General features: G+C 44.9%; 1 protein-coding gene across 3 annotated transcripts in view; it reads right to left on the bottom strand.

Moving 5' to 3' along the window:
• The window catches only part of rmp24 (ribonuclease MRP subunit p24), an 86,740-nt gene that overhangs the window by 18,922 nt on the left and 52,999 nt on the right, over nt 1–14,819 (bottom strand). For all 3 annotated transcript variants that reach the window (XR_015078496.1, XM_085988828.1, XM_085988830.1), the window contains exon 5: nt 1,787–2,010. Coding sequence is in view for 2 of the 3 variants with exons in the window: in XM_085988828.1 (XP_085844954.1) it covers nt 1,787–2,010 (224 nt within the window). In the remaining variant the exon portion in view is untranslated. The remainder of the gene's footprint in view (nt 1–1,786; nt 2,011–14,819) is intronic.

Here is a 14,819-nt window from a genome sequence, read left to right as displayed (position 1 = left end):
AACACCCCAAATTCATACTGGCACTCTTCTCCCTCTCTGCCTTGAACTCAACCTGGCACTCTCTTCCCCATAACAGTGTTAAACTGGTGCCCAGTTCCCCCAGTTCAAAGTGACACTCTACCCATCTCAAGAGTTCACACTGGTACTCTTTCCGCACATCATCCTGTTCATGCTGGCACTCCCTCTATTGCCATTGAATTCCTTCCCCTTCATTGACATCCTTTTCCTCTTTCCTTGCCATCTATTTTACCCATTCATTGCCACCCGTTTGCCCTATTCAATTGTCATCCATTCCTCCCCTGCCTTATTCCTACCTAATTCCTGCTGCTAATGGCACTCGCTCCTCTCTGTGCTGCTGCTAGCACTAAGGGAAGGTATTAATGGGCCTTTGTATATACCTATGTAATGGTAGACTCCTACGCTTGTGAGAGTTCTCGCCTATATATATTCCTGCCCTAGCGAAAGCAGCAGCATGGATAGAAGAGTGACCTGGTCCAATATATTAACAGCTGGACTCAGGGGGAAGTGGGGCGGGTGGCGGGGGCAAGTGGGTCTGGTCTGCAGTGACTTATGTCAGCAAATACTACCATGCTGATTGGGCCCCCAAAATGCCCACTGTTGTTGTGAAACACTGATGATTGGCATGAATGCAGAAGGGCCAGAGCTTTGGGAATTTTTTTTTCAGCCAAGAGTCTTTGATTATCAACATACTGACCTAATGTAGGTAACAAATACTATGGCGGTTGTATATTGGTGTGTCTACAATGAAACAAATATTTTATCACTTTGCCCTGTCCTATGTTAAAACTGTGAGAAGTCACACAACACCAGGTTATAGTCCAACAGCTTTATTTGAAATCACAAGCTTTCGGAGCGCTGCTCCTTCGTCAGGTGAAGGAGCAGCGCTCCGAAAGCTTGTGATTTCAAATAAAGCTGCTGGACTATAACCTGGTGTTGTGACTTCTCACATTTGTCCACCCCAGTCCAACATCTATGTTAAAACGACTGCTAGTGTGGTAAAACCCTGATGCAGATATCTTCTTGTTCATACTGCTTCATCACCTAGATTAGGGGTGTACAAAGTGTGGAACAATAGGCCACTCACAGCTCCCAACCTGCCAATCTGACCCTCAAAGTCTAGGCAACTTAGTCCTATTTGGTTGTCTATATCTTATTTGCTGTTTTTAGTACTCATTGCTGGGATCTGTCAGTATTAGCAACGAGAAATACATAGAATTTACAGCACAGAAACAGGCCATTTGGCCCAACTGGTCTATGCCAGTGTTTATGCTCCACACCAGCCTCCTCCCACCCTATTTATCTCACCCTATCTGCATAGCCTTCTAGCAAATATATGGTAACAAAAGACTCCACAATAGAAATCTGTGCAGCCCATGAAGGCCAAAAGCTTGGACATCCTGGCCGTCCATTAAGTAATTTTTAAACCAACAAAAACCTACAAATAGGTTTGTTGAAAATGCCTCCTACGTGCCACTGACCTACATTTCTGTGTGCACCCCATCTTTTGATTTATGTGCAGCTTGTCACGCTTTGCCACAGCATGACTTTCTGTGAATTGAGCACACATGAAACAGATGGAGTCTACAGGGACTTTTCCCACAGAATTATAAAATTACCGTAAAGAGAGGAGAAAAGGTTACTACAACAATTAATTCAATGCTTCTTCAGAATATTAGTTGACTTGGTGAAGAGGTTACGACAACAGCAGGAAATGTTGACTCGATACACATCCATAGGAAATTAAGTAAAAAAAATATATAATTACCGTGGAGTTGTAGCTGGGCTCTTGCTTTTGGAACTTGATTTATTCAGATGTGGGGAATAGCTGGTTGCTTGCCCTGTGGACTGTGGCGTTCTTCTTGCTTCAAGTGTCTTCATGTCTTTTTTTGTCTTACTTAAGCTTCTGGGGATGCGGGGCACTGCAGCGAGACATGTCCTATTCGCTCCATAGAATCTTGAAGTTTCTTTACACGTGTAGCACGTAACCAACTGCAGGGATTTTAAAAAACATATAGCTAATACACAAGTGGGTTCCGACTCGCACAGTTTAAAAGTACAGGTTTATATAAATAGGAATAATTATGCACTTCAGAACAAGTGACAAGGGTCCTCCAAACCACTACAGGAAAGCAGAGGTCCACGGGGTGACCTGTAAATTCAGCCAAGGAATCCTGCAAAACTTTCAGCGTAATTTGCATTTTTCCTCATCAGGTATATGCAGTACATATACACTTTTCAGTAGTACAAAACTAACTTTTGGCTTATATAAGGCTTTGGGTATGCTGCCACAACAGAATTACATTAAAATGAGATGATTTTCTGACTGTCTTTTTCGATGCCGAAGGACGAACGACATTACATTTTTGGTCATGTGCAGTATAGAGCTAATTCTGCACTCCCAATGTGAAGCTGTGCTTGCAGGGAGCATGGGTTGGACAATCTGGACAACAATTTTGTAGTCCTATCTCTGACCTGGACTCCCTTTGAATGTGGCTTTTCCATTTCGAGCACAAGAATTACCGTTAAATGCTTTTGAGGAAAAGGTCTGTTGGAAGAGTATCACAATGTGATTTATTGCTCTTTTTCCACTTCTCACAAAAATGTTTGTTGTCCAGTACTCATTCCTCATTGCATACTACTTGGTGAACCTGGTGACAGTGGCTATGACTAATGGCATGATGACTAGGCATCCATGAGACGTTGTGGGCCATCAGCAGCAGCAGAATTGTATTCCACCACAATCTGTAACCTCATGGGCTGGCATATCCCTCACTCTACCATTACCATCAAGCCAGTCGACCAACCCTGGCTCAATGAGGAGTGTAGAAGAGCATGCCAGGAGCAGCACCAGGCGTACCCGAAAATGAGGTACCAACCTGGTGAAGCTACAACACAGGACTACATGTATGCTAAACAGCGGAAGCAGCATGCTATAGCCAAGCGATCTGACAACCAATGAATCAGATCAAAGCTCTGCAGTCCTGTTCTATCCAGCCTTGAATGGTGGTGGACAATTAAACAACTAATGAGAGGAGGCTCCATGAACATCGCTATCCTCAACGATGGCGGAGCCCAGCACGAGTGCAAAAGTCAAGGCTGAAAGAAAAGCGTTCGCAACCATCTTCAGCCGGAAGTGCCGAGTGGATAATCCACCTGAGGTGCCCACTATCCCAGATGCCGGTCTTCAGTCAATTAGATTCACTCCACAAGATACCAATAAACAGCTGAGCGCACAGGATACACCAAAGGCTATGGGACCTGATAATATTCCGGCTGTAGTGCTGCATGCTGGAGACTTGTGCTCCAGAACTAGCAGTATCTCTAGCCAAGCTGTTCCAGTACGGCTACAACACTGGCATCTACCCGACAAATTGCGCAGGCATGTCCTGTTCATATAAAGCAGGATAAATCCATTATGGCCAATAACCGCCCCATCAGCCTACTTGCAATCATCAGCAAAGTGATGAAAGGTGTCATCGACAGTGAAAAAGAAAGTCTTGCATTTATAGAGCACCTTTCACTACCACCAGACTTCCCAAAGTGCTTTACAGCCAATGAAGTACTTTTTAAAGTATGGACACCATTGTAATGTAGGAAACGCGGCAGCCAATTTGCGCAGAGCAAACTCCCACAAACAGCAACGTGATAATGACCAATGATGTTGATTGAGGGATAAATATTGGCCAGGACACCGGGGATAACTCTTCTGCTCTTCTTCAAAATAGTGCCATGGGATCTTTTACATCCGCCTGAGAGCGCAAACGGGGCCTCGGTTTAACCTCTCATCTAAAAGATGGCACTTCCGACAGTGCAGCACTCCCTCAGTATTGCACTGGAGTGTCAGCCTAGATTTTTGTGTTCAAGTCTCTGCTGTGGGACTTGAACCCACAACCTTCTGACTCAGACGTGAGGATGCTACCAACTCACATGACTGTGCTATCAAGCAGCACTTACTCACCAATAACCTGCTCACCGCTGCTCAGGTTGGGTTTCACCAGGACCACTTGGCTTTAGACCTCATTACAGCCTTGGTCCAAACATGCACAAGAGCTGAATTCCAGAGGTGAGATGAGAGTGATTGCCCTCGATATCAAGGCAGCATTTGACTGAGTGTGGCACCAAGGAGCCATAATAAAATTGAAGCCAATGGGAATCGGGGAAAGACTCTCCACTGACTGGAATCATACCTAGCACAAAGGAAGATGGTTGTGGTTGTTGGAGGCCAATCATCTCAGCCCCAAGCCATCCCTGCAGGAGTTCCTCAGGGTAGAGTCCTCGGCCCAACCATCTTCAGCTGCTTTATCAAAGACCTTCCCTCCATCATAAGGTCAGAAGTGGGGATGTTCGCTGCCGATTGCATATGTTCAGTTCCATTCATAATATCTCAAATGATGAAGCAGTCTGTGCCCGAGTGCAGCAAGGCATGCACAATACCTAGGCTTGGGCTAATAAGTGGCAAGTAACATTTGCACCACACAAGTGCCAGGCAATGACTATTTCCAACAAGCGAGAGTCTAACCACCGCCCTCGACATTCAACGGCATTACCATCGTAGAATCCTAGAAGGTGGTCACCATTGACCAGAAACTTAATTGGACTAGTCACAAATACTGTGGCTACAACAGCTGGTCAGAGGCTGGGTATTCTGCACCAAGTGATTCACCTCCTGACTCCCCAAAACCTTTCACTATCTACAAGGCACAAGTCGGGAGTGTGATGGAATGCTCTCTACTGGCCTGGAAAAGTGCAGCTCCAACAACACTCAAGAAGAAGCTCGACATCATCCAGGACAAAGCAGTCAGCTTGATTGGCACCCCATCCACCACCTTAAACATTCACTCCCTCCACCATCTACAAGATGCACTGCAGCAACTTGCCAAGGCTTCTTTAACAGCACCTCCCAAACCCGTGACCTCTACCACCTAGAAGGACAAGGGCGGCAGGTACATGGAACCACCATCAATGTTCTTTCTAAACTGTGCGGCCGCACAGTAATGGGAATGTTCCCGCGCAGGCTGCTCACTGGCTTCTGCATTGTAAATACCACGCATGTGTGGAAATTTATAAGGGACTAAAAGAAACAGGCCGTGCAGAATAAAACGCAGTTCACAGGGAACATTGACCACCACCACCTATAAGTTCCCCTCCAAGTCACACACCATCCTGACTTGGAAATATATCGCCGTTCCTTCATAGTCGCTGGGCAGAATCCTGGTACTCCCTATATAACAGCACTGTGGGAATATCTTCACCACACGGACTGCAGTGGTTCAAGAAGATGGCTCACCACCACCTTCTCAAAGGCAATTAGGGGTGGACAATAAATACTAGCCTTGCCAGCGACACCCACATCCCGTGAATGCAAGTGGGGAACCTGAATTGTACATGATAAAAATTCATAAGCAGATTAGCACCAGTACAATTTAATACAAGTCCTTCAAATAACTGAATAATTTTAAAGTAATACTGGATTCATGTCTCCATTATAAATTGGTCTATTGTTGGGTTTTCCCCATTGTTTCTTAATTTTCTACCAAAATTAATTCCAGGTGAAACACACAACTCATCTCGAAGAAACAATAAAGTAACATTTTCATTTTTAGTGCTCTAGCAGAGCTTTGTGCACTGGGAGCGCATGCTGGAAATTGAGGGTGCCCAAATTCCCAATGTCCGCTTCCAACTTGTGAAGCACTGTGCCGGAAGCACTAAAGACAAAAATTGACCCCATAATGTCAGAAAAAGAACATGAATTTATACAGTAACTTTCACAACCACAGGATATCCCAAAGCACTTCACAGCAAACAACGTTTGTTGTAGTGTAATCACTGTTGATATGCAGGCAAACATGGCAGCGTGCACACTGGGGTCCAACAAACATCAATGAGTGAATGATCAGTTAACCTGTTCTTGGTAGTGTTGGTTGAGGGAAGAATGTAGGCAAGAATACTGAGAGAACCCCCTGCACTTCTTTGGTAAAAGTGCCATGAAGATCTTTTACATCTACCTGAACAGGGCCTTGGTAAGAGAGCTACAATTGGCCTTAGCACCCCCTGGGCTAGGGAGGGGGAGACTGGGTGGTCACTACTCGCTACCCAATAAAAACTGTTGGAAATGTAGGCGAATAGACATTAGTGCTCAATGGTGATGTCCCTTGAGTCCGAATAGCCTGATGAACACCATCAAGTCCCACACATGAATAAGTGTGGTACCAAAGGGTGACCAGAGCCAATGAATTAAATGTCAGCAACGAGTCATTGCCAGAAAAAAAATCATAAGGGCTTGGAAGATTACTTTCCTTTTGTGAATGTATTTTTTGAACTAACAGTATTTGATGACAGGAAATTAATTCAAGCTTATAACTCTGTTCCATTGTTAAGGGCCATGTGCAGCTTCAATTCCAGCCCACGAGATTTGTTGCATAATCAAATGCAGTACTCAACAGTGAAGTAGGTGTGCAGTGAACAAAAATGAAAGGAATAATATATTATTGGATAGGAAATTGTGATAGACTTGGAAGCTCAATAGATAATACCCATACAGCAGTTTAAAGTAAAATGTCAATTAGAATCGTTGCATTTTAGATTTAGAAAAAGATGGGGAAAAAAATCTTTATATAGATTTTAGAGTATAAATGTGGAATTCTCTTGTCACAAACCGTTGTTGAAGCAGAGTCCATTTTCACAGATCACAGAAACCACACAGTGCAGATAGAGGCCATTTCGGCCCATCGAGCCTGCACCGACACATATCCCACCCGATCCCCGTAACCCCACGTATTTAATCCCCCTAACACTAAGGGTCAATTTATCATAGCCAAATCAACCTAACCCGCACATCTTTGGACTGTGGGAGGAAACCGGAGCACCCGGAGTAAACCCACGCAAACACGGGGAGAATGTGCAAACTCCACACAGACAGTCGCCCGAGGCTGGATTCGAACCCGGGTCCCTGGCGCTGTGAGGCAACAGTGCTAACCACTATGCCACCGTGCTGCGGTGGGGGATTATTAAGGGGTATGGGTTGGTAGTGTAGTGGGATTATACGAGGTGGCTCGTGGGGAAAAATACTGGTGCAGATTTGATGAACTGAATGGCTTATTTCTGTATTTTTCTATGACTATTTTATGACATAACATTAATCATTGTTCTTTTCTAAACGTAGAGTAGAATGAATCAGAGACATCTTGATGCTAGGAAACAATTACTAATACGCACTATGCAGCATGCAAATTAAACAGCCTCAATGTACAGATGTCACATTAAGCAACGATATATTACTGTACAACAAGTATACATCACTAAACTCATTGCCAAGTGGTAGTGAATCAAAGTACAGTCTATCTAGGTTACCATTCAGTCTGAATATATACAGCATATATTAAATGGCCCTGGGGACTGGCATTATATGGCTAATACAGAGATATAGTAAAAAAAAATCAGTTTTATTTTAACAAACTCCTAAGCACTGCACAGACATGATCATACACAAATTCTATAAATATTCCTGTAGGCAGATTTTTATTATTTGTGGCAAAGAACCTACTGAACACAGCATGCTCCCGACAGCCTGTCAAACTCTTTGATGCACTTCGTTATCTAAACCCAATGGGTTTCTCCGGAGTGCTTGGATGAACAGACGTGCACTGCATGCTTACATCTGAAGGTCAGTTCAATTTTATTTAGCTGCACAGAATAGCAAATTTCCATTTTTATCCACTTGAACCAGATTCTACTCAAACCTTTCATGCAGCATTAAAGGGCTCATTTTAAAATGCATGTTTCTATTTGGCATCCTGTTAATTATAGTGCTAGCTCACATAAATACCATAATTTGTCTGCAGGTAATTGTAAATAACTAAATACACTAGTTTTAAAAAGGTTGAATACTTACCGACACAAATGCGGCCATAACAAAAGGCACCTAACATTTACGATTTACAAGCTGTACAGTTGAATTGTACTGAACATTGGCTCTGACGAGGGCAGATAAACGCACTAGCTTCTAGTCAGACTGGAGTACTGATTTGGGTGGGGCTAGTTGTAGCCACTGTTGAATCTTCACAGAATTTGAACCAATCCCCTGCTACAAGGGAGGGTCATCAATTCATTCACGGTGTTCTGTATCCTAATTAGCAGAGAGGGACACAAAGAACTGTGCAGTACATCAGCTTTGAGCAGATTTACAATGTGACAAACGTACGTAACCGTGATAATGATTCAGACACTGTAGACAGAGTAATTCAAACTAGGGCAAGAATTTGTAATACAAAGCAGTGCTTTACCAAAGAACCGAATTCAATAATATATATCATTGAAACTAAAGCTATCTGAAGAAAAAAGAATCCCACAAAAAGGTCTCTCTACCTTTGCTCTCAAGTATTTCACACTAGGGTATTTTCTAGACAAAAGCCCTGGTTTCTAGTTATTATTTTTATTGATTATTTGAAGTACATGAAGGCAGGCATGACCATCGCTTATCATGTTGTAGTGGTTACATTTTTGGGCTTTTACTCTAGATAGATTTCGCTCGGGTTCAGTGTCTCAGACTACTCCCATAGGTGAGCCAGCACTTCCTATGACCAGAGTGTGCTTTTACCTGCCCAATAGCTAGCAAGCTGAGTGGTCAAACAGAAATCCTGAGTCAGTTGGACTTGGCTGGTTGTATCATGTGCTGTTCCTCGACTTTGGCAGGTGCCAAAATAAATGCCTCATTAGACTGTAGCTTTGGCTATAAACTTCCAAGTGGTTTTTCCAACAGTAAATGAATAAGCGAATGGCAATAACACACTGTAAATTTACAGTAGTTACAGGCTTAACTATCCCGGTTCAGGGGACAGAAAATAATTTGCATTTGCTGCACTAAACTGCAATGTAACCTGGAGCAGACACAAGATCCTTGAATATTAATCTTCATGTGGCAGTTTTTTGTTGACCTTCCACAGACTCTCTGGCCTCTCCGCTTTCTGGTGCTCTCAGATGGACTGCTCAATTTGAAAAAGATAGGCTGAAAAAATGACTGGGGCAAAGGAAATTTAAAAGTATTCCCAAAATTCAGTCAGCTACCAAACAAACATATATTCAAGTAAAACCCACAAGATATGTGTATTGAATAGCTTCCTCCTCTCTCAAGTTCTTGAAGAGAGAACATTTATATTCTGTTTCTAGTGCATCAAAAATGCTGGGTCAGTTTGTGCGAGTGATCCTGGTTTTTAAACCCTAAAATAGGCCATGATTAAAAAAAAAGAGCCGATAGCAGTTACATCATACAACAAAAAAATGCTTCATTTTTTGTCAGATATATGCATGGAGACTTTACGTCTCCCTGTTGCAGGAAGTAGAGCTGAAGTTTATACGGAGATCCCCAAAATATATTTGTGTTTACATCCCATTGAAAGTGTGATATGTAGCAGTATAGATTATGACCGGAACTTTCTGGGGTCCGTGTGGCAGTGATTGGAGGCGGGTTTTGGTGGGAAATTTGAAAAAAGTCAGAGCGGGTCGGAACCTGTTGTCATCCCGCCCCCACGCGCCTTTCCCTCGGGCGCGTTTGCTGGTGCGGCAGAGACCCAACCGACAGAGGTGGACGTCTTAACTGAAATCATTATAAGCTTGTTGTCAGGCACTTAAGAGCCTTTGACGCCCTACATTTCAAATTTCCCTGCATGGCCACAGGATTCACGCAGCTCGGAAACCACATCCGTCAACCTGAGGTGGGAATTGAGCAGCCACTGCTCCAGCTGATTACCTGATAGTATCAAATGTACTATAAAAGATCCGACCTCACAGCTGATCACTTCCTCAGGCAGAAGCTGTTGCTGACTACATTGCCAGCACAGATTTAACGTTCTGCAAGCTGCAACTGTTTCCAGCAAAGTCTCCATCCAGTGTCACCTCATTGTAAGAACCTCTCTCACCATTGACAGATTGCTTCTGTCAACGCTACTTGACCTGCCATCTATTCCATCAGCATGGGTGCCATTCATACTGTCTCACCTTGGTCCTCAGAATCTGACCACGATGAGCCCCAACACCAGCAGCACCAACACCAACTTTCTCCACAGCCACCCGACGCTGACAGAGGGCATCAGCACCCGAGCACATTGTTGCCTGGGAGACCAGGGATGGCCTCATCATGTCCAGATTTACTTAACTTTACGCTGTACACCCATATGACTGCCACATGCTGCGCCAGGTTGGCACCACCCCACAGCAACACCATAAAGGATCCCTACAATAACCAAGCCATTACTTTCACACTGACCACCATTGCTGGAGGTTCCGTTATGTCTCACCAGTCACTGCAACTCACTAAGTCACTTCCAAAGGTGCACACAAATGTGTTCAAGATGGGAAAGTGGTGAAAATAAAAATTTTAACGGTTGACAATACATTAACAGAAACTTGCCATTGACATTGACTAAAACATCCAAGTGGCTACCCTTGTGAATTTACTTGTGCGTCATCTTTCTCTTCCACGTGCTTCTACGAGGTGCTACCCCTGTGGCTTCAGCAGAGGTAGAGGCAGCCTCCTCAATTCCCTGCTGCGACTGCTTAGACACTTTTGGCGGACCTCCTCTGGGTTTTGGAGCCTGTGATGGCCCCACCAAAATCTGCTCCTCCTGCGACTGTGCAGGGGCAGATTCAGCCATCGCGATTCGAGGAGCCATCTGGGGCTCTGACTGAGGGGGTGGCAACAGGGTAGAAGTGTAAGCGCTTTGAGAGGAGCCCACACTTCCCTCTCACTGTCATCCCTCTCATAGGCCACCCGCACTTCTCTGCTAGCAAGGAGCTGGAGAGCAGCTTGCATAGAAACATAGAAGATAGGCGCAGGAGTAGGCCATTCGGCCCCTCGAGCCTGTTCCGCCATTTAATGAGATCATGGCTGATCATCCAAATTCAGTACCCTGTCCCTGCTTTCTCCCCATATCCCTTGATCCCTTTAGCCTTAAGGAAAATATCTAACTCCTTCTTGAAAATATTTAATGAATTGGCCTCAACTGCCTTCTGTGGTAGAGAATTCCACAGGTTCACCACTCTCTGGGTGAAGAAATTCCTCCTCATCTCAGTTCTAAATGGCTTACCCCTTATCCTTAGACTGTGACCCCTGGTTCTGGACTACGCCGCCATCCGAAACATCCTTCCTGAATCTAGTCTGTCTAGTCCTGTTAGAATTTTTAAAGTTTCAATGAGATCCCCTCATTCTTCTAAACTCTAGCGAATATAAGCCTAATCGACCCAATCTCACTTCATACGTCATTCCTGCCATCCCAGGTATCAGTCTGGTGAATCTTCGCTGCACTCTCTCCATGGCAAGAACATCCTTCCTCAGATAAGGTGACCAAAACGGCACACAATACTCAAGGTGTGGTCTCACCAAGGCCCTGTACAACTGCAGCAAGACATCCTTGCTCCTGTACTCGAATCCTCTCGCTATGAAGGCCAACATACCATTTGCCTTCTTAACCGCCTGCTGCACCTGCATGCTTACCTTCAGCGACTGGTGCACAAGGACACCCAGGTCTCGTTGCACTTCCCCTTTTCCCAATCTATTGCCGTTCAGATAATAATCTGTCTTCCTGTTTTTGCCACCGAAGTGGATAACCTCGCATTTATCCACATTATATTGCATTTGCCATGCATCTGCCCAATCACACTGGAGTTTCTCTGCATCCTCCTCACAGCACACATGCCCACCCAGCTTTGTATCATCTGCAAACTTGGAGATATTACATCTAGTTCCCTCGTCTAGTTCATTAATATATATTGTGAATAACTGGGGTCCTAGCACTGATCCCTGCGGTACCCCACTAGTCACTGCCTGCCACTCGGAAAAAGACCCATTTATTCCAACTCTTTGCTTCCTGTCTGCTAACCAGTTCTCTATCCAAATCAGTACCTTACCCCCAATCCCATGTGCTTTAACTTTGCACGCTAATCTCTTGTGCGGGACCTTATCGAAAGCTTTCTGAAAGTCCAAATACACCACATCCACTGGTTCTCCCTTATCTATTCTACCAGTTACATCCTCAAAAAATTCCAATAGTTTAGTCAAGCATGATTTACCTTTTGTAAATTCATGTTGACTTTGTCCGATCCTGTCACTGTTTTCCAAGTGCTCTGCTATTACATCTTTTATAATGGACTCTAGCATTTTCCCCACTATCAATGTCAGACTTACCAGTCTATAATTCCCCGTTTTCTCTCTACCACCTTTTTTAAATAGTGGGGTTACATTAGCTATCCTCCAATCCATGGGAACTGTTCCAGAGTCTATAGAATTTTGGAAGATGACCAGCAACGCATCTACTATTTCTAGGGCCACTTCCTTAAGCACCCTAGGATGTAGATTATCAGGCCCTGGGGATTTATCGGCCTTCAATCCCGGCAATTTCCCTAACACCATTTCCCTACAAATACTGATTTCATTCTGTATGTTCATTGCTGCACATCAGTGGGGCCATGAGGACCCACATCTAAACTGATATCCCTCCGAGACAGATGCATGAGCTTCTGCCATCTATTTTCCATAGAGACCATGTGCTCCTGTAAATGGCACATTAGCTGCTCCATGCAGGTAGCCACCCTATCCATGGAAGAGCCTACAGTCACCATCACCTGCGACACGGTGGTGCTCATGTTGGAGATGGCCTCCTCCATTCTCTTAACATTTGCAGACATCGCGCTTGCAAAACCTGTCAGTCTCCTGCACCTCTTGCTGCACTCCAGTATCACCTGCTTTCTGGATGGCCCGAGGCTCAGCATCTGCATGCAGCTAAGCACAGCTGGGAGCGTCCTGCACCCTCCGGCAAGGAGTCTCCACTGCTCTCCCTGTCTCCACCATCTTCTCTTGCTCATTTTTGACTTGTGATGGACCAGGTGACAACACTACTCTATCTCATTTTGGACCCAACGAAGTGTGCGTCTCTGCGCTGATGCTGGGTACGCTCATGTCTAGTGACACTGCGCCCTCAGAGGCTGGAGGTTCCTCGAAGTCGTCATCTTGCTCTTCCTCCTGGGCAGTTGGGGGGGGGGGGGCCTCTTGATGGTCCTGTGGGAGAGTAAAGAGATGAGTTAGATATGCCATATGAAGAATGGGTGCACATATCATTATGCACATGATGACCATTTAGTGGCTGATAACATCAGTCCCCATATGAGTGACTGATGTATGCCATGTAGCTATGTGTATGATATGTAATCCTGTCACCAGGTTGTTGAGATGTCCCCCTCTCTCCGTGTCCCACCTCCAGCTGCTCGGCCACTCCCGAAACTTCCAATGCAGCCTCCTCTGCTGTTGAGGGTGGCAAATGATGGAGGCCCACCTCCAGTTCTCTCCCTCTCTGCTCTCTTCTCCTGCAAAGAGGGAAAGAGAAGGTTGAGTGAGAGTGATGGAATGAGTGTAAGGAATGGATGGATTACATCTTTAGAGGGAGACTATGATGGAGTGGGGTGGCAATGCCTAGTGGCCTCCTTGCGTGTTGTTAGTTGGTATGATTGCATTAGGATGAGGCTGAGTGTGAGGGGTGGCTAGTAAGATGGGGATGTGATAATGTAGATAGAGAGGGAGGGATGGGTGGGTGTGCAAAGTATGTTGGGGTAAGTAAGGATGTGCAAGAGTAGGGTTGGGAAGGCAGAGTGATGGGGATGTGATGAGAGGCAGAGCAGGATGAAGTTGAGTGTGGCTTTGTACTCGCCTCTCCTGATCTAATGAGATCATTGAAACGTTTCCAGCACTGCAGCCAGGTCATCCTGACCACATCCCTGCTGTTGACCTCCTCTGCAATTTGGAGCCAGGCTCCTCTTGTCTCCTGGGGAGGTCTCTTCCACCCATTGGCAGGGAAGAGGACCTCCCTACGTGCTCTGATTCCTTCCACAAGGATATGGAGGCAGTCATTGGAGAACCTGGGTGCAGCCCTCTGCCTCTATGCGGTCATCTCGCCAACCGTTTGGAGCAATAAAAACCTCCTGTGTGCTGTCTGCACACTCCTACATGAACCTTCAAATGCAATGTGGCCATGGCTCCTTTAAATATACCGGCTGAAAAGGCGTCATGGATGACGTCATCAGACCCGCACCATTTAATTGGGTCGGGTAACGCGTAGGGCAGGCTTAATAGCCCCCATTATCGAAGAGTCATTTTCTGCAGCGGGATGGAAGCAACAACGGGGTCACAACCCGCCACGTCAACCGCCCGCACCTGATCAGGTACAAAAAATTCCAGCCTGTGTGTTCTTCATGTTGCACCTGTTTGGGCAGGCTGTTGATTACAGGCATGTAGGCAAGTATGGTGCTGCCCGTTAAAAGTGAAGGTGCACCTGGGTTTAAGAATGATAAGGTCTGGTGAAGTATATATCCTATCATGCGTTGACAGGACGTATTTATTATGTGATTAATTTTATTAGGGTCATAGCTAGGTGGGGAACTGTGATAGCGCCTGAATCTTGAGAAGGAAATGTGATTGGTTATCATTGCTCCCTCATTAATTAGAAAGGATCTTTTGTGGAAAGCAATTAATTAGATAAATGACAACCAATCAGAAAATACGCAAGGATTTATTAAGCTTTATTAACCAATGAATGGCGATAAAGTAGAGACTGCAGACACAAAACATTAATTATATGGAAAATAAAAACAGGGTTAAAAAGATGATTTTGGTGGTTAGTTAGCTTTGTTCTTGTGAAATGAAAGTGCCAATGGCAGCTTTCAATGCAAGTACCAGGTCCTATATTCTGCAATTGGCAATTCAGTGTTCCATCCAATTTAGATGTTGGGGACTGTTAACATGAATTTCACCATTG

The sequence above is a fragment of the Somniosus microcephalus genome, chromosome 5, assembly GCF_052327205.1.
Source record: "Somniosus microcephalus isolate GS21.2 chromosome 5, FLI_Smic_1.0, whole genome shotgun sequence".
Taxonomy (NCBI): Eukaryota; Metazoa; Chordata; class Chondrichthyes; order Squaliformes; family Somniosidae; genus Somniosus; species Somniosus microcephalus.
Note: the sequence above shows the minus strand (reverse complement) of the source record. Positions and strands in the feature narration are given on the sequence as shown.